Source organism: Gopherus evgoodei, chromosome 12, assembly GCF_007399415.2.
Source record: "Gopherus evgoodei ecotype Sinaloan lineage chromosome 12, rGopEvg1_v1.p, whole genome shotgun sequence".
Classification (NCBI taxonomy): domain Eukaryota; kingdom Metazoa; phylum Chordata; order Testudines; family Testudinidae; genus Gopherus; species Gopherus evgoodei.
In genome coordinates this window covers 41337918-41361780 of record NC_044333.1, presented here as the reverse complement: position 1 = coordinate 41361780, position 23863 = coordinate 41337918, and the positions used below count along the sequence as shown (strand labels likewise).

Below are 23863 nucleotides of genomic sequence, written 5' to 3'. Positions count from 1 at the left end.
ATGAAGCAGTTAAGATTTTTAAAACCACAGGAAATTCATGGTTCAGGCCAATATGGTCCCCAACTCCCTCTGCTGAGGAGGAGAACAGGGTCCAGACAGCTGAGTTATGGTTCAGAAAAATCTGAGTGACCTGGAAATGCAGCTTTTTGGTATTTAATTGCTTTGTTTATTTCAGGGATGAGCGTGTCAGACGCTGGAAGGGGTACTGAATTCTGGGGTTTACTGGATTTTTTAATCATTGAATTGTTTCTCTGTCTCAGCAGCTTCCTGGACCCAGAAAAGCTGCATAAAGCCACATTTAGTGCACACCCCAATTCCTGATACACAACATTCTGGAAAGTTACTGCATACATCAGCTGTCTGCTTATTTGTGAAGAGGGTTCCAGCTTCCGTGACAAAAGGATGGCTGCTGAGACACTCTCCAGAATGTGAGGACTTTAGTCACTACTTTTTGTGCGTCTAAATACGCTTTTGTACATCACTGCTCGAGGTGCTGTTCCAGTAAAGGACCAAACCCTCTGGCCACATTCTAACCAGAAGTGAATTTCTGTGGCATATAGATTTAGAATGGCTCAGGGCTTGCCTATGGCAGGGTGGCCAGGTGCCTGGTTTTCAACTGGAAAGTCCAGTCAAAAAGGGGACCTGACAGTGTCCAATCAGATCTGTTGACCGAACACCCAAAGTCCAGTTACTGTGGGATGGGGAGGTGCTGGGTCATCACCCGCATCAGCCCCTACAAAGCCAGGGCTCCCCAGCACTGCAGGTAATCCCTCCTGACCCAGGCAGGGAGGTGGGAGGGAAAAAGCAGCAAGCGATGGGGGAGGGGGAATTGGAGGAGGAAGAGATGGAGCCCCAGGGAAAGATGTGGGGCAGGGAAGGTTTCAGCACTCTGATGGGGTGTCCAGTTTTTAATTACTACCAAGCTGAAAAACCTATGTCTACATGAACATTTAAGTTTGTGGCAAGCCAGGGTATAAGTGTACCCCACACTACCATGCCACACACTAAAAGTTCCCAAGTGCACTTTGATGTGCCTGCTTTGAAATAGGGTCAAAGTGCACTAGGGAACTTTGAGCGCATTGCAGCAGGGTCCAGATGGACAGTTAGTATTCAGCAGGCTAGCACAAGTTTGCTTTACACCCCAGCCTTCCACAAACTAAGCGTTCATATAGACATACCCACAGTCTAAGAGGGGTAGCAGACTGTATTGGGCTACCTAGACTAATAGAAGGCAGACTGTTCCACAAAACACAGTGCACTATATAATTAGCTACCCTGCAGGTACACTGAGAATGTCCTCTTTACTGCCTCCCCTCCAGATCAGCTAACTCACGGGAAAGAGCAGCACAGACCTACCTTCCCCTCAGCGTCAGCACTGTGTTTCCCTGTGACTAGGCTCTAGGAAGCGGGAAGGCTCTCTCTGCCCTGGCCTTCTGTGCACTAAGCCACCATCCTGGCTGGGCTGAGTAAGTGCTAATCATCTAGACATGATGGTTATTTATTACAGCCACAAACCTTTCATCAGCTGGTTCCCAGAAACCACTAATTTCCTTTTACAACACAATTAGCACTCCATCAATCCTGCGTTCATGCTCTTCGATCCTTCAGGAGCGGGTCTGCAATTCCCAGCTAGCATCCAAACCAAACTCTGCAAAAGGAAGCTTCCAGAAGACACCCTAAACTGGCCTGCACGGGAGTGGAGCTTGGAGCACAATTCCGGTCTCTTCCCAAGCTGACTGTACCCATTTACACTGCCCTGCTTCAGTTCTCTGGCCATCCCTCCCTTCTCAGCATCAGACTTCAGGCTCAAGCCTGAACAAACCAGTTTCAGGCAGGAGGAGTCTAAACCTGCTCCTTGAGGATGGCCAGCTAACTGCTCCCATGCTGGCTACAAAGAGCTAAGCCTTGCGCTTCAGGCTCGGATGTGGTCTAATTAAACAGAGGAGCTGACAGAGAGAAGCCCCTGGCACCTGCCCAGAGCACACCAAGAGGTAGAATTTAGCTGGATGATCAAAGACTCCACAAAAAAGCTTCAAAATCTCAACAGCTTCATTAAGCAGGAAATCTGAACCAAACCCAGTTGGTGTGGGAACCTATGCCACCAAAGGCTCAGATAGCTCTGCCAAATCAGTGAATGACTGTGCAGGGGACATGCTCTGCATGGAATGCGTAAATTATCCTTTATCCTTGGTCAAAGAGGAACTTGCCAAAGCTACTAAAAAATGGACAACGGAATGCAGTATTGTCAAGGAAAAACAGAATGTCCAAAGTTACCACCCCGATTAGGGAATTGCTAACAGTTGCCTAGCCAGTCCAGCTCTTCTCTGCAATGCATTCTGCACCACATTATAGTAGTGCAAGGTTCTTTCCCTTGTACATGCTCCCTCTAGAAGAATATTGCACGACTGCCTAGAGTAATCTCATTACAGATTACATGACAAGGAGGAAGGGCAAGCTGCCTCCAGTGGTGCCGAAAGCGAATGGTGTCGAGAAGAATGACATTATAACATGCTCCCCGCAAAGACTCAGATGTGTGGATTCAGACTTCATTTTTGGGCAATTTGAAGCTTCAAAACTGTCTGAGGCAGAATCTCCATAGCAGGCATAGCCTCCTTGCTCCCTCTGCTTCCAGGCAAACTGCACTCAAAGAGAAAAAGGCTAATGGCTGGTTGATTGATATCTGCTGGAGTGAAATAACAGAGACCCACCGTGAATTGTTCCAAGAGGAAAGGGGAGCAACCAGTCCCTCCTGGTTCAGACTATCACCACTACTAAGGGCAGTGAAGAATTTTCAGACCTGGGGAAACTCCTCTGCATTCAGAACAAGGGCTCTTCATATGACGTTCAACTGCACAAAACCTCCACCTAGGAGTCATGTCCTTAGAAGGGTGGAGGGACCAGACAGCTCATCCCCAGTTACTGGCAGCACAAGGAACGGAACTGAAGCAGGAAACAGAATATAAACCAGCACAATGAACGTGACCAAGGGGTCAGCTGCAACCCCATCCTGGATCTCATCTGTAGCCATGCCTGCGGAAGGACGACGCTATCCAAGTTTCCAAAGCTTTCGACCCTTCATCACCAGCTTAGGATCTGCTGTTCACAGCTGCCAGGATTCAGTCATCTTGGGGGATTTTCTAGCCAAGCTGGCACAGCTCCAAAGGCTTCTCCAGTGTCAGCAGTAGGAGAGAGAAAGGGGAACCATTTGTACATTTCCCCCAGCCAGATCACCTCCCCCCAGAAGAAAGGACTAAGGAGTACAGCTGAGAAGGAGCACTTTTCACAGTAGGCTAATGGACTCATCACTAGCCTTGCCTACACTAAGGACGTTTTGGAAAGATTCCTCAGTATTGCTGTCAGTCCAGAAGAACCAGCACTAGCAAATCAGTTAGATTTGCTCCCAGCAGGCATGGATGACACAGTGTTGAAAAATGTACCAGCAGCAGGTGGGCTGTCTACATTAGGGCTTCCAACATCAGTAACTCCAGGGAAGGGAGAAGCAATGCAAGGGAAAAATTTTTTCACAAGTTTCCTCTAATACAGACAAGGCCAGTTCCCTGCCAAACACGTAGGGGGAAAAGCCCTATGAACAAGGGTGGATTAAAACAGAATTTTTTTTAAAATGTATGTATTTAAATTGGGTTTTTCTTTGTAAAATAAACCTATTTAAAATATTAAATTTGAAATTATGACAACCTAAATTAAGGCCTCAACTTACTATAATCTTTTAAATAAAAAAATCAAGCAGTACATTTGCTACTGAAGTTTTAAAAGAAGTCAAGCCACTGAACAAGGGGAAATCACTGGCTAAACACCTGGACCAGGGCTTGAAAGTGCTAAGCCAGCTTTCTGATAGCAGTAATCACTTCTTTAGGAGGTGGAGGGGTCAGGACAGTTCTTTTTCCTCTTCCAATCTATGAATACAAATGAGGTTCAGGAGGATAAGATCTAGTTTAAAATTTTGAAGAACACAGTGACCAGAAACAAATCAGCTCAATTCACTATCTACAGATAGTGCTTCCTCCTCTGTTAGTTTTAAACGCAAAACCTGTTTTGTATAAGTATTCTTATCATCAACACAAGACAAAGTTGTGGTCAACACTGGTAGAGCCCTTCACTTTACAGCCTCATGCTTGCTGTTCCACTCACCAAAGCAGTAGCTTGGGTTATTACAGTGTTGTGTGATGTTCTCCAAAGATCCTGCCCAAATCCTCCAGCAGAAACAGTGAAGGGATGACCCAAAACTTAGAGTGGAAGTAGTCAGAGATCCTTCTGAAGCTGAGAGAAGCAGTTCGGTGGGGTTTTTGCCACTTAGACCTTTGCAAGGCCTTTCAGTGCCAACCATTTAACATTAAATATGTTAACTTGCAACATAGGTGAAGCCTGCCTCTCATAGAGGCATAGCGTGCATACACCTAAGTAGGCACTCATCTGGTCTCCACAGGACAGACACAGCTAGATCTGAATTAAGTTAGAAAATGTTGTCCTGCATCTAAGTGTCCAAAATAAGGCACCCTACTAAAATGGTCCAATTTTCCATGCATGGCCCACTCCCGCTGAAATGGGAGCTGTTGGTTCTGAGTACCAATAAGTGACCCACTGTCAGCAGGGGGCCTACTGTGGCTTTAGGCAGCCAGTGCAAGAGCTCTGGCCACAGCTACTTAGGGCAGGGCTGTTTTGTCCTAGTCCCCTCTCGGGGACAGGGCCAAACACATTGTTTTCTTTCTATAGCCCCGTCACTTGTAACAAAATCTTGTGGTCAGAAGAGCCACACTGAGACCACCAGCCCTTCACATGGCAGCTCCTCTGAAGCCGGCATTAGCAGGGGACACAAGAGGTGACCCCTGAAGTGTTCCTGTTTAAAGGCTACATTGTGAAAGTCTTCATTGAGGGCCTAATCCTGTGCTCACTGAAGTCAGCAGCAAAACTCCTACTGAGACTTCAACAGATGCAGGATCAGGCCCTAACACGACAAGTTCACCTGTGTAGCTCTGCACATGCTCTCCCTAGCCCTTCAGAGAGGCTCTCCCTGCATTAACCATTGACCTCAGGGGCTCTGGAAAGGCACAGATAGATGTTTCTGAGGTCAAGAACACTCCTGATGCAAGTAGGCATGGCAGAATTAATTTTTTTCCGAATTGTTGACTGATAACATCAATGTTCATATTTAAGCATTTTTATATCTATTTAAACTTTCACAGCAGTGAGAAATTAATGACAGTACATGTTAAGATTAAAAAAATGAAAGCCTCATAACTTAATGCATATTATCAAGCTCACATATCAAAATCCTCAAAGTAAATATCCTTAAATCAAACTTTAATATGTTTTCAAGCAGCATTTTTCTTACTTTGCTTAACTGTATATTTCAGTAATTGATGGGAATATTCTTTGTTGATTTGTGTATTCATGATGAAATTGACATTCACCATTAAAAATCTAATCCTCCTATGCCCACCTAAAAGGCAAGGAAGTAGTGAAAACATCTCAGCATTCACATTTTAAATGTCCTAGCTCTGGAGCAGCTGGTGATAGGCATGTTTTCAGGTAGAGAATAGGAGGAACCCAGATCCTGAAAACAGTCAGTTGACAGTGAATCCTAGTTACACATCTTTGAGGAAGGGGAACAAAGCTGGCAATAACTAATGAATTACAAGTCAGCAGAGAGTAGAAAAGAAAAAAGTGAACTAGCTACAGCCCCTATGAACTCAAACGGTCTACAGCTTGGAGAAAATATCTGAAAAGCTCTCAAAGTCTTAGTCCTCTCCACATCAAATATTTGCAACCCAATTCATGAAAGCACCATTAAAACCCAAACAATATGCCATCCTGCTCCAGTAACACACACATACCCACAATAGACAATGTGCACTGCTAACATAAAACAGGACATGCAGGCATTCAGAGCCCGTGAGGCAGAACGATTTGCTTTGTTTAGAAGTTGAGGGTTTCAGTAATGAGTGGCTTTCCCACAGTCTCAAGCAGAAGGGAGCATTTGCCCATTACATTTTTGGGGATGCTGCCTCTTTACATCTCTCCTGAATACAAACAGGATAGAAATTGGTATTACAGCAAAACCTGCATGCCTTATTCAGCCCCATTCAACAGAGAATCATGCTAACCATCTTGTTTCTGATCATTATTTTCCCCAAACAGAGCTACTGACAAAGGCTCGCCAGCTTACATTAGTGGCACCAGCTCCCACACTCCTTGAGCTTGTGTGTCAAGAGAAGTGAAAATTGTGTGGCTATTTTCATCTGACTTTTGTCTGGGTCTGATCCAAATGGGCAGCTGCAATTAACCCAATCATGTCAGATAAGAACGTAACTAACAGCAGTAAGGCGAGTGCAACACTCTGTGCTGAGACAGGACGCAGAACGCAAAGACAATGAGTTGTGATGACAAGCCAGCAGAGGGGCTGAGAGATAAATAGTAGAGAGATTACACAGGGGCTGCGCAGTCATTTGATTCCACTAGTTGGGATTCTAAACTACCTACACATTAGCCAGACTGTCTGATCCTCTGATTTAGGCTTCTGGCATTTTGCTGGAACTGTATAACAATTGATACAGAATGATCCAACACCAGGCTCTCCTGTAATTTATGCTTAGAAGTGTTACACATTAGGTTTTAAATTTGTTTTTGCCTTTTCCCCCCCCAGAGGATAGTAGCATGTTCTCAGAGGGCAAGAACAGGCTTTGGTATCATGCCCTCTGCTAAGGGAGCATCCCGATGGGACTGCTTGAGGTAGCAGAGCTGTCCAGTATGGGGGAGAAGCGGCAGCATTAACATGCTAGGAAAGGCATGGGCAAACTTTTTGGCCTGAGGGCCATATCTGGGTATGGAAATTGTATGATGGGCCATGAATGCTCACGAAATTGGGGGTTGGGGTATGGGAAGGGGTGAGGGCTCCGGCTGGGGGTGCAGGCTCTGAGGTACAGGAGGCAACTCTGGGCAGGGACTGAGAGGTTCAGAGGGCAGGACAGGGATCAGGGCTAGGGCATGGGAAGGGGTTGGGATGCAAACTCTGGGCAGCGCTTACCTCAAGCAGCTCCCAGAAGGAGCAGCATGTCCCCCCGCCGGCTCCTATGCGGAGGTGCAGCCAGGCAGCGCTGTGCGCTGCCCTGTCCACAGGCGCCACCCCTGCAGTTCCCATTGGCTGCAGCTGCCAGCCAATGAGAGCTGCAGGAGCCGCACAGAGCAAGCCCCTGACTCTGCTCCCCAGCAGCAGCTCAAGGGCCTTATTAAAACGTCTGGCCCTGGGGCTGCATCCAGCCCTTCGTAGTTTGCCCACCCCTATGCTAGGGCTCTTCAGTTCCCATTTCCCGTTGCCTGCCTGCGCAGGTGCCGGAGTCAGCCATATAGTAGTAATGCCAGCCCTTTGCTCTGGACACGTCAGGAGAACATGCCACGGCTTCAGTTCCTTTGAAGAGCAGTTTCTTTTTTATGCTCATTAAAAAGGAAGCAATCCCAAACTGGCAAAGCTGATTAACAGAACAGATTATTTCACCTCTTCGGTCTACACCCATTTGCCAAGTTTCAGTCTCACTCAGTGATCAAGTTTCAAATGTTTCAAAAATGGGGTTTTGTAACAGGAACTCAAGCAGACAAGGAGACCTCTGCTCTTGGGTGTGTCGCTTATTGGCAATGCTCTGTACAATGAGTTTTGTAGTGGCCAAAGCCAACTCTTGAGAGGAATGAAGAATCCTTCAACTCAGAACCCCTGCCCCTCTGAGCACCACTGACAAGGCCATTAGCCTTCATGTGTCCTGGCTTAGCACCACAGTGCATTATCTACTTCTCACTCACCTTCCCCAGTGCCCAGGTGGTCTCTAACCTTGGGAAGAGTTTGCCTCAGCATCACTCACACTGCCCCACCCGTCCTTCCAGCTCAAACCCTTGGGCATTGCTCCCTCCTCTGCTCTGGCATCTCCCTCTCCCCTGTCCCATTCCATTCCAGGTGTTGCTGTTAGTCCTGCCTACGATGACCAACCACACCTTCTCCCACTTCTGTCACCCTCAGAAGTCTGAGCTTCTCCCGCTTCCCAAGGCCATACCCACCTCCAGCCATCACATGCACAGTGCAGCAGGTTGTCAGGAGGTTCCATCAGCCACAGGGACCAGGAAGGGGTTCAGTCACCAGCCCAGGTCAGGGACTCAGAGCGAGCTCTGACACTGCTGAATTCAGTACCAGCAGATACTGCTCTACCCCTCAGCAGCAAAGGGGACATTAAAGCAAGGCCCTTCCAGCCTCTCTCTGGACACAAGGGGAGTTCTTAAAAAACAGGCCACAGAGCCTTTGCAGAGTGTTCCAATCTCAGTTCTGATGGCAAGGTACAGGCAGACTTCTGCTGAAGGAGCATCCCTCTGCATTACCGCTCACTGGATTCCCAGGCTGTAACACATCACTCCAAGGTCGCATGACACAAAGCCAGGCTTTCACGGTGCTAGATCAGAATTTAGCATTTGGTCACAGCCCTCCAAAGCTGCCTTCCAAAAGGTAACATTTTCAACTGACCAGGAAGAAGAAAGTCTGTCACTAGAGGGTTAACGCTGCATTGTAGCATCTCCTTACACAGCCAATGAAGCACCAGTGGCTGCACCAGGGGAAAAAGCAACACTAATGCAGCCAGCCCCACCTCTGGATTAGGTCTCTGCTTGTGACAGGTGCCTAGACATGGTTTGCCATGCCCACCTCCTTGGCACCCATGCTTTGTATCCGGAGGCTGTTAAGCTGTCAGAGCAGTGGGTGCTGAGTGCTGGCATGGCAAAGGAGCCAAAGCCATGCAGAAAAGTTTCATCTGGTTATATGAGCTTCAAGCCAATAACCCCTCCCCTTCAGCTCTGTGCTCCCATCAGATTGGTTCGACTGAGCAGCACAGACAGACCGAGATCCATGCTTTGAGAAGCTTGCCCTTGCTGAGGGCAGCAAACTAGAGTTAATATTAGTCTCCTGCAGGCAGTCAGAGCACTTATCCCAGAACTACACAGCTCCATGCACCTTAATCTTCCCCTCCCTGCTGTAGATAGGCGAGCCCTGCGAGGTGGAGCACTAATCCAGAACTCTGCAAATGGGCCTGCTACACAGATGGCCACCAGATGTGGATATTGGTGTCTTTGTTTTAAGCTGCTTTCCAATACAGTCAGGCAGTTAAATACCACCAAAGCATAATCCACATGGTGGAACACAGGTGGGTCATTTATACCTCACCCTAACTTTCAAGGAAGGGCTAAAGGCTTGACTCTTTGGAAAGGAAAAATCTGTGAACTCTGAAACACCCCAGACAATGTGTTTGACCCTACAGGCATTGGGAGCTCAGTCAAGAATGCAAATACTTTTCGGAGACTGTGGGATAGCTGGAGTCCTCAGTACCCCCTCCCTCCCTCCATGAGCATCCATTTGATTCTTTGGCTTTCCGTTATGCTTGTCACACAGCCCTGTGCTGTGCACTCTGTATCATAGCCTGGAGATTTTTTCAAATGCTTTCTCATTTCGTCTTCTGTAACGGAGCTCTGATAGAACAGATTTGTCTCCCCGTACAGCGATCAGATCCAGTATCTCCCATACGGTCCATGCTGGAGCTCTTTTTGGATTTGGGACTGCATCGCCATCCGTGCTGATCAGAGCTCCATGCTGGGCAAACAGGAAATGAAATTCAAAAGTTCATGGGGCTTTTCTTGTCTACCTGGCCACTGCACCCGAGTTCGGATTGCTGTCCAGAGCGGTCACAGTGGTGCACTGTGGGATAGCGCCCAGAGGCCAATACCGTCGATTTGTGGCCACACTAACCCTAATCCGGTATGGTAATACCGATTTCAGCGCTACTCCTCTCTTCAGGGAGGAGTACAGAAACCGGTTTAAATAGCCCTTTATATCGATATAAAGGGCCTTGTTGTGTGGACGGGTGCAGCGTTAAATCGGTTTAACGCTGCTAAAACCGGTTTAAATGCGTAGTGTAGACCAGACCTTAAATTCACAGAAAAGGAAAAAGCCAACACAGCCCTTTTGAGAGAGGGACTGTTGCCCTGTAACAGCTGGAGCCCGCAATCCCAGCAGGGACAAAACTGGGAGCTTGGTTATCATTCAAGAGTGCAAGCTATTGAAGTCAAGGAATTGGCTACGACTTAGCACCCTGTTTTCCTGATGTTAATATGTATTTCACTGGGACACAAAAACAGCCCCAAATCAGTGGTTCCTTCTTGCCTTACAAATTCATGAATCTATGAACTGCGTGGATGGAAATACAGAAAGGAGCCACCAAAAGTGAACACAGAACTTCTAACTGGGAGAGGAAAATATACAAACATGAAAAAGCTGCCTTCACAGCGAGCAAGTGAGCTTCTGCATAAGAGACCAAGGTTGGCCTCTGCACTATAAACACAGTCACGATGAAACAATTGTAGCAAAGTCAAAGGCAAGAAGTTTGTCTGCACAAAAGGGCTATGCTGTAACAGTATTAAACACCTATGTTTTACTTCTGCTAGGCCACTAAACTAAGACACAGTAAGAACAGACTTTTTCCTAGCCACACAGCCAAGAATACACCATGGAGTAATGTGGTCTGGCCTCAGCAGCTTTTCCACATGCTTATTTTTGCAGCATAAATGAAGGAAGATTTGCCAAGGCCGGCTGGATTTTTAACCCCTTTTTAAAAAGGCAGAATCAAGCACTGTGATATACTTTGTGTTGGAGGGAACTCTCAGGTTTTCAGGGAGAACTTTGCACAATGCCACTTTTTTAACTGGGGGGGGAGAGGGGTTGGCGCAATACCAGGTGCTCCATTGATTGGTTAATTCCCTTTCCAAAGCCTAAGGGATAAGGAGTAAAGAAAAGCAGGAGACCAGTGACCAAGATCCCCACAGTGACTAAATACCACTCCACATACGAGCTACTCTGAACCAACCATAACTTGACCTGGTGCGAGACTAGTTAAACATCTACCTAACGAACCCATCGAAATCTCTGCTGCATGCCTCAAGCCATGAAGCCCTGACAGTCAGGCACTAGCCCCAGCTACTGCTCTGTATGAACAAAGTTCTTCAAAAGGTGAAAATCCATGGGACAACTACCCAAGCAGTCTGGTGTTTTGAACTGTTCCCAGAGTGGGAATACATGGGACTACTCAAACAGTGGAGGTCATAGCCTACAGGAACTATAGGGCACTGACTGCATTGTAGATGGCAAAGGCGACTAAACAGGAATGTGTTAACAAGAATGCTGGAGACATTTCGAGAAGACTGATCTTCCCCCACACAAGTGCATCCTTCTGCAGACAAGATGTGCTTCTCTCCCTTGATATGCTGGCTGGACATCTGGACAAAAGATTCTGGACTCATTTCAGTGATATGAACAGATGCCATATGCGCTCTCTAATTACACTGCTCTACAGCCAAAATGCTTCTGAAATAAATGTAGTCCAACTTTACTAATTCTGGGTCACTGAGAACAAGAATGATGCTTAAAATTGTTGATTGGCTCTAGTTTTCAAGATATGCTATTGGGTCAGTATATACGACCCTTCTCTTGGGAATGTCGGAGGATAGGTGAGTTATAAAGGGAAGGGATCTCAGTTTAAACCAGAAGTGACTACAATACATCTTTGACTGGATCTATGAATAAATCTATGACTGGTTTGGACAATACTTGCTTTTTAGGCAAAACAATGAGTGATGCAATCTGAAGCTGGTATTGCGTCATACATGATCTGAATTGCATCATGTTATTCCTAGAAGTCATGGATGATGCAATCATAATGAAGCTTACATCACTCTGCTGAACAAATAGCTCTATATCAGCTCTAGAAATCATACAGTGTCCTGCTCTCTTATTTGTCAGTGTTTGATTTTGCAAAGGGACACATTTCTGTTTAGCCAAAGTGAGCAGAGATGCCTCGTACTTGTGTGAACAGCGCAGATAACTTCTGCTATGTTTGTGGGGAAGTGACTTTTGCATCACAAAAGCGCAGTATAACCACTCTGGTTAAGAAAGCCTATCACCTTTATTTTGGCTGCAAAATTGGAGATCAGGACAAGTGGTGGGCCCCACACATATGCTGCAACACTTATGCAACAAATCTTCGCCAGTGGTTGAAGAGGAAAAGGAAATCTATGCCTTTTGCAGTGCCAATGATTTGGAGAGAGCCAACAGATCATACCAGCAATTGTTACTTCTGCATGGTGCCTCCAGTTGGGAAAGGTGTGTCAAAGAAGAAAAAGTGGACTGTGCATTATCCAAACATTCCATCAGCTATATGCCCAGTACCCCACAGAGAAGGACTGCCGGTTCCTGATGCACCAGAATCATTCTCACTTGAGTCAGACGAGGAAGAGGATGAAACTTCTGGACCTGAACCATCAATGTCACAGGACCCACATTTTCTCCCATCCTCCTCCTCTGAACCACACCTCATAACACAAGGTGAACTGAGTGACCTTGTCAGGGATTTGGAACTACCCAAGAGTAAAGCAGAGCTGTTGGGCTCCAGACTACAGCAGTGGAATCTCCTGGCAGGCTATCAGGGCAAATGGAGCCCATCAATGCTTGCAGACGATTGCTGGACAGTGACAAGAGATGCTCCATTTAATGAATACAAGAGACAAGCCAAGAAGCGCCAAGTAGACACTGAATAGGACTAAACTATGTACATAATAGTTTTTTGCCTTTTGTTTCATAATAAATTTTATTTATATAACCCTTTTGCTGATTTTTAAAGTGTTACATAAACAGGACAGGTGAAATATCATGTAAAGCAACCATAAACACATGAAAAGACCTAGGTTTACAATTTATGAGTAAAACTCTACTATCTACACAATATACAGACAAAATGTAAAAACTTGAATATCTTAGAAACAGTAGCCAATCAGTTGTTTTAATTGTCATATTTGAATTCAGCACATCAAAATACATAATAAATATCACATTTTATCTCTGAAGCAGACGACTTCTCAAAAATTGTAGACCAGTGTTATAAGAGAGACCATTTTGCCACATATGCACCCCTTCCTCCCCCTACTTCTGAAGCCAGTCAACCCACTGCTCCCCGGGAATATCAGGCCTGATGCCTGCATCTGCTCATAAAAAATTAGAGTGCCATCTGGTTCAGCAAGGATCAGCCCAGCAGTTTGACACCAACAGAGGAAACATCACCAGAGAGGAAGGGTGGGGTGAGCTGGTGATGGTCACAGAAAGACAACTGCTCCGCAGTGTGGGGGAAAGATAGCTCAGTGGTTGGAGCATTGGCCTGCTAAACCCAGGGTTGTGAATTCAATCCTTGAGGGGGCCATTTAGGGAATGGGGGGAAAAAAAAAACACCTGTCAAGGGATTTGTCCTGCTTTGAGCAGGGGTTGGACTAGATGATCTCCTGAGGTCCCTTCCAACCCTAATAATCTATGATTTCCAGCAGCATTCAATGCAAGTTTAAGTCCAGCACCAACCTGGAAGTGCTGGTAAGCAGCAGACCCCCCAGAACAGGTCCAGAAGGCTTACTGACATACTAATATAAAGCTGCAAAAGCCAGAGGCTGGTCTATGCAGCTGTTGCAGCAGGGCAGATGGCTGCACTTTCAGGAGAGTGGTTCTGAAGCAGCCTTGGCCATGCACTCCTTTAGTGCAATGCTTGGGAGACACTAAAGCCACTCACCTGCTAAACTCCAGGACACAGGCATTCAGCTGGGAGCAATAATGACTGGGAGCCCAATGAATTATTCCTCCCTCCTACACTACACACACTAAACACACCTGTACTTCGAGAGAGAAACTCCTTCTCTGCCTTCAAGTGAACAAGGTAAAAGCAAGGAAAACTCTGCTTCAGAGGATTTCATGCCCTTCTCTCATTTAATCCTCTTCCCCAGCCCCAATATCTTCTCTAATTCCAATCTATTGTGAGAATTGCCTTGTGTCAATTAGTCTGACCCCAACAAGCTGCAGCTGCCATTTTAAAGGTGCATTGTGGCAAGCATGGCTAGCCAGCTCTGAGCCAGAAATGCAGTCATACCTGTGAAAGTAAAAATAATTGAAGTCAGGCCCCGAGCTTGGCCATTGTAATGGTTTTGGATCATTTGGGAAAGGGAATAAACTCCCAACAGTTTACTTATCTTGAATCAAAGTATATCTGGGGTGTCTGCTGTTGTAGCCTAGCATCGCGGGACCCAATCCCCGACTGCAGCCTCTGGGTGCTTCCACAATACAAGGAACACACATACCAATCATCTAGTTCTCCTTAAGCACCTTGTTCCTGAGCTAGTGCATTTTCGCACACAACTCTGCCAGGCCTGGCCCGGAAAGTAGAGCACTTACTCAAAAGGAACGAGCTAGTGCAGTGACAAAGCCTCACACTCACTAGCGACACTATACAGAAGAGTCAGTACAAATACAGCCCTCAGAACTTCCACAGACCCCAGACTCTTTAAAGCTTGCGGGAAGAGACAGTAGGAAAGTGGGAAGGTGCCATGGTATGTACACTGCAACAGGACATTGACTTCTCCAAAGTTAAGGCAGGTGCAGTCTGAACTTCTCAACTCCTTCAGAAGAGTCTGATCCACAAACCCCACCTTACAACAAGTACCCTGATCCTCTAAACCGTTAACTGTTTGAGTAACGGGTTCTCAAGCTCTGGCCCCTTGCTGGAAAGGGACAAAGGAAACACTGGAGGCTGGGGTTGCTGCAGAGAAAGATATATGGTCTGGGGACATTCTAACTGTGCATTTCTGTCCTGGCAAGTGTTTGGGCTTCCTTAAGTTGCACCTTAACTCTGAACGTCTTGGGTTTCTGCTGCTTGTTTGGTGTATGGCAACAGCTCTCCTGTAGGCTTCACCACTTGTAAATTACCAAGATGGTTCTACCAACCTCAACTCCAGTTTAAAGTTCATTGCCTGGGAATTAAGATAAACTCTAACAAATGAGGAAGTGGTCATGTGCGTTTTGAAACCCAGGTTAACTCTATCCCCTGATGCAATGGAAGTTGCCTTAGGGCTGAGACTTTCTCCACCAAGTGTACTAGAATCTTAACCCCTCCCCCCACTTGTTCCTTCCCTCTCTCACAGACCTTGATGAGGACCCCTAACTCCACCTGTCACTGCCAGGGGCTGATTCATCTCCAGCTATTTAAATGGCCCTTGGTACGAGCAGAAAGGATATTCTGCCCATGCCAGATGTTAGGGAGGGGGGCTGTAAAAGCTGCTGTTAAGCCAGATCTACCCTGGTTAGTTACTTCATTCCAATTACCAAGACCTGAATTAAATGCTTAAAAACAGGATCTCCTCACCCCTCAAGCTGAAATGCTACCATCACTCCGTGAGTCAGTTACCTCCCAATGGCTGCTTGGGGAGCAGATTTTCACAGGTCTCCTTCATACTGGTAGGCAGTGACATTGTAAAACCAGGCCATACTACAGCTTAATGGTGAAGCTGCAGGTCGTCCCTAGAACACAGAATGTTACAAATCTTCAGACACTAAGTTTATTGTTAACCAGCTTTAGTAAGAAGAATTAGGCCTCTGCAGACTCACTTGCCAAATCGCGGCAATAACTGCAGTTTCAGCACTGGCTACAAGCCAAACATGCATCTGCTGGCAAACTACATGAGTGGGCATGCCCTCCAGCAGCTAGTTAACAAGGTGGCACCCAAGCACAAAGACAGCAACAGTTAGCACCAAAGGGAACAAGGAAGATTTTGGTAAGGTGATTAGAACATAGCTTTAAATATACTGATGAAGATACTGAGCCTCAGCAGGTAGATCGGGGGGGGGGGGGGGGGGGGAGCATCATCAGGGCAGTTTCTTTTAAGCAGTTAGCTGACCAAGCTCTCTAAAGCAGTATCAACCACAGAACCCTGCAGGGAAGACTGTGCAGCACATTACTCTCTGGGCAACATGGCTAGGGCGCCTTGGCACGTGGCTTTGCCAGTCAGGAAATGCATCCAGGAGATAAAGGGTAGAGAACTCTCAGTGCCACTTTTCAGTACTGCCATAGCCTGCAAGCAGGAGTCTCTGAACTTCAGCCCTGGCACTTTTAGATTCCTTAGAACACTTGTCATGCTTAGTTGATTACATACCCTCAGTGGTCAAAGCTGCAGAAGCCAATACAAAAATGGGAGGATTTTGCTAGTGTATCTTCAGTACACCAACAAGGCTAACCTTCATGGGGACTAGAGTGACACTACATGGCTCTTCCTGCTGCAGAGCCTCAAGACACTAGCATTCCTAGCTCCTGAACCATGTCCCCTATTCACGGTTAAAGGCAGCCAAAAAGGTCAGAAACAACACTAGATAATAGCTGGAACAACAAAGAGGAACCAGGGCCTTGATTCACATTCTGCTTTCAATCCGGAGCACTACATGTGCACCCATCTTCCATCCTCTTCCCATGCCTGCAGAACCATCAGGAACCAGGCCTCAGAGTGAGCACAGCATCCATTTCACCTCCATCAGTAGCCAGCATTGCTCAGCACTGCATTGAACACAGGAGTAATGGTCACAGAGGAGACCCCACCCTCTGCTGTTAACACTCCATTACAGGGAAGATAGCCCAAGTCTTCTTCCCTTCCCAGCACATTGTGGGTAGGCCTGTCTTCACTGCAGAAAAATGCAGTGCTCTTGACTTGGGTTAAAACGGCAGTGGAGACGTGGCAACACTGTAGCTTGATAGAAGCCTACAGGGCAGCCCCCATGTTTGCATTTGAGCTGCTAACCTGAGTTAGAGACAAAAATCTTTAACATTCTGGGCCCAACATAGTCACAACTACACTGCACACAACCTGAGTCAGAGGCAGAACTGCTGTGCCTTCGCTGCTATTTAACCCAAGTCAAGATCAAGAACACACCTTTTTTTGCAGTGAAGGACAGGCTCTTAAGACTTCTCTTCAGGACAGCGTGAGCTCAAGTTAGCCCAGCTCACACCACACACAATCTGCAGCTCCACAGGATGAGAGCAGCGGGTTAGCAGCACAGCGTTTGGATGAGCTGCAGAGTAGCCGAGTCCTGCCCCTGCACTACTGGTTGAGCATCAGCAGTGCCCTGTTGATGGCACAGCCAACCAGAGGCTAAAGCTCCACTACAGCTTTGTGGGTGTGCACAGGAGCCTGGCTAGGAGCACTTGCATTATACCATGAGCCAATGCCTCGACGACCAGCCCTTGTTCCCCTAGCATCCCTCATGGCCAGAGCTGACTAGAGACATGGGGTTGCCAACATGTCTTAGAAAAGCTGCAGCTTGTTCCCCACTATCTCCTCCATGGAAAACCTTCATCCCTGGGAGCTGCCAGCAGAGCAGCGAGATTTGGGCAGGGAAAGCTGTGGAACATGCAGAATGTTATCTAGATTGCGTTTGTCTTGCGGCTCTCCTTCCTCTTTGTGAGCCACACAGGCTGAATTTTAACCTGCCCCATTCCCTGGAAGCTCTGCTCTTAAGACCCAGGAGCCTGCTTTAGAACTAATATAAGGAAGAGCTTCCCACCCTCAGCTCAGAAAACCTTCTGATCAAATAGTGCACTAGAACACATTCACACACAACCTCCCTTTAGAGGGAGTCCTGGGAGGCAAACACTCACCATGGGTCCATCCCCCAGAAATACAGCTTCTTTAAACAGCTCCCATAGCTAACTAGCAAAGGAGGGGTAAGCAATGTGCTACAGATGAGCCCAATCCCTGCAAGCATTGCACTGGTTACCACTCCCAAGCGTGAGAAGCAGCTGAGCAACCAGCATGTTTGCTGTGCACCTCTAATTGATGCCTTCTTGCCCCTGGATGCATCTTACAGCAGCTACTAGCTCAGGCTTTTACAAAGCAGTTGGATGGCATTTCACTTTCCTGGTACGATGGCACTTCTGTGATATGCCAGTGCAAGGTGCTTGGTCCATCCAAGATTAGAGTTTTGTTCCCAAATACTACCACTGCACAGATTCTACCAGGTCTCTAATCATCATAGTACAGGGGCCTTTCTATAGAAGGCCACTTTGGCAGGGCTCAGCACTGAGGAGCATGATGAGCCTACTGACTGGACCAGTTACCCAGTCCTCACACTAACTGCCCTTTTGCCTACATCTCACGAGACCTCCACATAAGAGAAGCTGGAACATAAGAACGGCCAGACTGGGTCAGACCAATGGTCCAGCTAGCCCAATATCCTGTCTGACAATGCCCGGTTCCAGATGCTTCAGAGGGAATGGACAGGGCAATTTCAAGTTACCCATCCTGTCATCCAGTCCCAGCTTCTAGCAGTTAGACATTTGGGGACACTCGGAGCACGGGGTTGCCGTCCTGACCATCTTGGCTATCCTCCAGGAACTTATCTAATTCCTTTTTGGACTTCATGACTTCCCCTGGCAATGAATTCCACAGCTTGACTGTGTGTCGTATGAAGAAGTACTTCCTTGTGTTTGTTTTAAACCTGCTGCCTATTAATTTCATTGGGTGACCCCTGGTTCTTGTTTCATGCATACACAAACCCCAAAGAGGCTCTCACTTGAGCTATGTACCAATGGGTCACTAGATAATGTACACCTGATGAACTAGTAGATTTACAATCCCCACTAAAAAGCAAGAAGCATCCTGTAATGTATTCCAGATTGTAAAGTGAGCAAGTCTGTCTTTTGAGCTCTGGCATCTCAGAGCTGTCTCTCAAGACTGAGATGAAACGTACAGTACAAACTTCTAAAACGTACAGTTACTTGTTCTTCTGTACAAGAGGATAAAAGAAACCTTACAATGAGACAAGGAGTGAAAAGGGAACAGATGGAGGAGGTGAAATATTAAGTCTGGCGCACAAGACCTGAAAGAAAATTCTCTCTGCTTCTCAGCCAATAATTAGAGACCAGCCTGCAATCCCATCAGCTGAAATGTAATGCCATGGAGAGCGTAAGTGACAAGTCCAGTTTTTCTTAAAAGCAATAACTGTGATTGGAGCTAGTGAAGTGACGTGAAATCTTTTCCCAGCCACTGCAGAGCAACGCTGACTTTCTCTCCAGAGGTCCCAAAGGCTCAAATTATCAGGTTACAGCTGAGCTGGGGTAAATCAGCACCCTTTGGTAGCTCTGGTCTTCATGCTGGGGTTCACAACAATTGTGCACCAGCTGTAGTCCCTCACGTTACCACTCTACCAACTGGTAGCAGCACTACCGAATCCCTTCGAAATCCAGAAGGGGGTTCAGGGATATGGGTAATGGGCTGCATACCCTGTTTACTCTAGGTCACCAATTCTAATGCAGTCCAGGCTGAACATGGCCTCAGCAGACCCCACATAAGTGTTTAGTGCTGTATGTGAAAACGGGTGTTCTCAAGCCAGTTCCATAGCCCAAAAATCAACCTAAAAACTGACATTTGTGGGCAGCCATAGCAAAAACAAACAGAAATGCCAAGATGGGAAATGTGCTGAACTGCACTCTGCTACCGAAGGAGGCACCTACATTGCCAATGCCCAGAATGCACCCAACTACAGCCTATGGGCAGTTCTTACACAACTCTGTACCAGACAGGAATCAGTGCATTATGCTCAGCATTTCCAGCCTGGTACTGTAATGTATTACAACACTGACTTTTGAATGGAATCCCATTGTATGCAGCAATTCTATCTTGGCAGTCCCAAAGCACTGACCATTCACCTAGAATTACTCATTCGAGCTCTTGGAAGGCTGGATTATTTTATATTTCTTGTTCAAGTGTGTCAAATAATGGTAGTGCTAGAGTCATGTTTGCTTTGCACAGCAGAATATTATGCAGTCTCTGGTCATGTTGATCACTTTTACACCAATTACTTCCACCAGGACTGAATTCTTATCACCAGTCACTGGCTGTGACAGAAAGGCCCAACAAAGTCTCATGAGATTTCTAGCCCAATCTGCAAACTGAGGACTCAGGAATCTACCACATGTCAGCAACTTTCAGGCTTTACATTTTAAAAGGTTAGTGTAATCGTTAACAGGTACCTCTGAATCAGCCACATGAGCACAGGGAGGATTTAGAAAGCTGTACTAGAATTAGAACATCTAGCATCTAAGTACTTCAGGATTTACTCCGACAACCTCAGGCCTGCTGCAAGACGGTAGATTCCGGAGGCAGCAGCTACACTGCAAACCCACCCCTGTTCTGGTAGCCATCTGTCAGAATACAGGAACATAAGAATGGCCAAACTGGGTCAGACCAAAAGTCCATCTAGCCCAGAGTCCTGCCTTCCAACAGCGGCCAATGCCAGGTGCTTCAGAGGGAATGAAAAGAACAGAGCAATTTCCACTGATCCATCCCATCATCCACTCCCAGTTTCAGGCAGTTGGAGGTTTAGGGACACCCAGAGCACAGGTTTGAATCTCTGACCATCTTAGCTAATAGCCGCTGATGGACTTTAAAAGGAAGCTCGATTGGCAGCGTCAGACATCAGTTCTCTCTAGAATCATAAATGTAGTTGAGAAAGGGCAGCCCAGGGAAGGCAGTAGAAGAGCAGATTCACTCCCTCTAGTTTTCCAGAGTTCTGCAGCTACCCAAACAGCTCAATGCAGGCACCGTAGGTCTTAAAATGGAATTACCTCTCCAGAAATCATGGTTTCTCTGTCTGCTTTCCTGATGCATCCTGCAAGCTAAGATTCATTTTTCTGTTCAGTTTAGAAGAGAAACCACTCAGTTTCCCTTACTTGCCACCACAGATTACTAATGACAGAGTCACTCCCTAGACCAGCAGATAATTTATGCTCTCAACTCCTTTTAATCACAAAGCTGTGTAATAAATAAAAAGACAAGACTCTAAAAATAACAACATCTCCATACCACAGCATGCAGACTTCAAGGAAACAGCTTCCCAAAGGAATAGAAAACCTGGACCATGTTTTACCTCCAGCAAGAATCAAATCCTTTCACAGTATTAAATAATGTGTAAGCTGAATTCTGCCTGCCTGCTATAGCAGTGCATTGAATGGTTAGGACAGTGAAATAAAATACACTCCGATAATTACAACCCTTCTGAACGTAGCTTTATGGTTTTCTTACTGCTATAATCTTCCAGATAATGCAGTCATCCTCTTCACCAACAGTGGGTCAGCTTGTTGCATATTTCAGCCTTCCACAGGTAAATTCCTCTTTTAAGACCCTCTGGATCTGCTTCCAATCAGAAGCACCTCTCCCATCTCCTTCTTTGCACTAGCATATAGAGGCTTTGCTTCAGAAAACAGGTTTGCAAGACTCTTCATAAAACAAGGCTCTTAACAAATAAGCAGTCTATCCAAGCCAGGATGTTCAGGGCACAGGAAATATGGCTGCGAAGCCATCCCAGCTTCTTCCAGACCAGTTCTCAAACTTTTGCACTGGTAACCCCTTTCACACATAGCAAGTCTCTCATTGCAACGGCCTCCCCTTATAAATTAAAAACATTTTTTATATTTAACTCTTAAAAATCATGGAGGAGAAGGAGGGCGGAGGCTGACAGCTCATGACCATGTAATAACCTGGGTCATGACCTCCAGTTTGAGAACCTGTCCCAGATCATCCCATCTAACCTGCAGTCCCAAGCTGGGAGCCTCAGAGCTCAATGTTCTTTGCAGAATGCTACCCACACACAAGCAATCAGCAGTTTAATTCCAGTAACTTTACAGAACATATTCAAATCCATCACCTAATATTGCAGTTTCCTTTAGGCCACCAATTACTTTCCATTAGGGAGAAGACTTATTCCCACAAAACCAACAGATAAGCATGGGCTCTAGTTAAGGGAGGACTGTTCTGAATAGCTGACAGCATGTGCCTCCAACTCCATGCAAACAGAAAACTTTGGCCAGTTGCTTTGCAGCCCTTAGTCTGTTCTGGTGACCTTGGAGCACATCACTCACAAACCTTACTGCTCAACCACCCAGGAACTATACAGCTGCATTCTCAGTTACAGGCCCTCAGCTATAAGGGACTTCCAACCACAAATACTATCTTGCAGGTTCAATTGCAGATGCTGCCCCACTCAGCAACTTCAGAATAGCAGCAGCATCTCTACTGGAGGCAAAGCCACAACAACAGACTTGAGTATTAGAATTGCACTGAAGCTTTCACCATGGGCTGGGGCTTAGCAGTGAGCAGATGTTGCAGCTAGCATGTGAGCCAGGCAGTGAACAATTCCCCTAGGAAAGGAAGGGAGGAGCTGGATTACACTTTCTCTTGCAGTTTGTGGCTCCCCGGCTACTTTTCATGAATTCCCCTAAAACAACAGATAACTCAGGCAGGGACTTGCACCTGCTGCCAGTTTGAGCACTGGCCTGCTAAACCCAGGGTTGTGAGTTCAGTATTTGGTCCTGCTAGTGAAGGGCTGGACTCAATGACCCTTCAGGGTCCCTTCCAGCTCTCTGAGATAGATATATCTTCCAACCCCAAGAATACAAGCACACTACAATATAGCAGATCCACTACAAGGGCTGGGGTGAGGACTTGTCCCCTCTAACACTGGGTTACTCAGAGATGACAGACTGCGAAACAGGAGCTTTCACTCTAGCAGCCCTACAGACAGCATCTCCAAAGAGGACTCAAAGGCTAACCCCACTGCTCCGCTTCTGTATTACAGAGAACCCAACCGGGGCAAATGCCACAGAGCAGGAGCTTTGAAATGCAAATAAAGGAAAACTGCAGGCGATAGAGCTGTTCAGTTTAGGACCACACACGAAGTCAGCGGGAGGTGCTTATTTTCAGGCACTCTCCTGCCTTCAGAGCTGCACCTGTGAACAGAGCTCCCCTGCCCAGGGACGGGGTATGGATGAGCACAGTCGCAGGAAAGCAAGATTCTGCTGGACCAAGACAAAGTAACCAAGTATCTAGCTCCGATGTAAACACTGGGCTGCTGCTCCTCCTACACACATACTCCCGCCCTGCAAGATCCCACCGCTTTGGGGATCATTCTGTACCATGACCCAAACAGGCTCTTCATTTCACCCCCTGCGTTTGCCTCTAAAACGCATACGGACAACCCTCCATGCCACCTTCAGCCCTAGGGCTTCAGAGCCCAGACATACAGACTCACAGCGGTATTATCCGTCTTATAGCAGCGCCTGGAGAGGCCAGGCCAGACCAGACCAGGCGAGGGCCAAGCGTGCGAGGCGCTGTACAGACACATCGGCCCATGCAAGCCGCAGACCGGCTTCAGGGACTTGACCACGGTCACACCGGGAGCCCAGTCTCGCCCGGCGCCTCCCCCGCAAGGCCAGTCTGGCTCCGGGCAGGGGGAAGCCTGCCCCGGGGACCGAGGCCCGCTGCACTGGGAGGCCGGCCCCTGGGAGCCTGAGCTCGTCCCGGAGCCCGGGGGAGGGGGGTCCACACACACACCCCCCTAGGGGGGGGAACCTCCGCCCGCCCCGCCGCCCCCGGTACCTTCCAGCAGCACCTCGCGGCCGGCCCGCTTCAGCGCCTGCACGGCCTGGTCGTGGGTGGCCTCGCGCAGGTCGGTGCCGTTCACCGAGAGGATGGCGTCCCCGAGCCGCAGGGCGCCGCAGCGCTCGGCCGCCAGCCCCGGGAAGATGCGGGAGATGAGCACGGGCATGCGGTTCTCGCGCCCGCCCTTGATGCTGATGCCCAGCCCGCCCGCCTCGGCCTTCACCACCCGCACCCGCCGCACGCCCGGCGGCGCCGGCTCGGCCGGGGGCGGCTCCGGGCCGCCCCCCGCCGCGCCCCACTCGGCGCCGTTGGGCAGCCCGTTGGGCGGCCCCGCGGGCTCGGGCGGCGGCTCCGAGGTGAGGCTCAGCGCCTCGCCGCTCAGCTCCGCCGCCACCCGCACCCAGCGCTCCCGCAGCAGCAGCTCCAGCAGCCCCGCCTTGGCGGCGCGCGTCCACACCGCCATCCCGCCGCGCGGCTCCCCCGCCGGCGCCGGGCCCGCTGAGGAGAGGGCGGGCGCGGCCCTGCTATTGGCGGAGCG

The 23863-nt window shown here is 47.8% G+C and overlaps 1 protein-coding gene across 3 annotated transcripts in view; it reads right to left on the bottom strand.

The window, feature by feature from the left end:
- The window catches only part of SNTB2 (syntrophin beta 2), a 53907-nt gene extending 30119 nt beyond the window's left edge, over window positions 1-23788 (bottom strand). For all 3 annotated transcript variants that reach the window (XM_030581304.1, XM_030581305.1, XM_030581306.1), the window contains exon 1: window positions 23323-23788. In XM_030581304.1, the coding sequence (XP_030437164.1) occupies window positions 23323-23788 (466 nt within the window). The remainder of the gene's footprint in view (window positions 1-23322) is intronic.
- Between the last annotated feature and the right edge of the window lie 75 nt (window positions 23789-23863).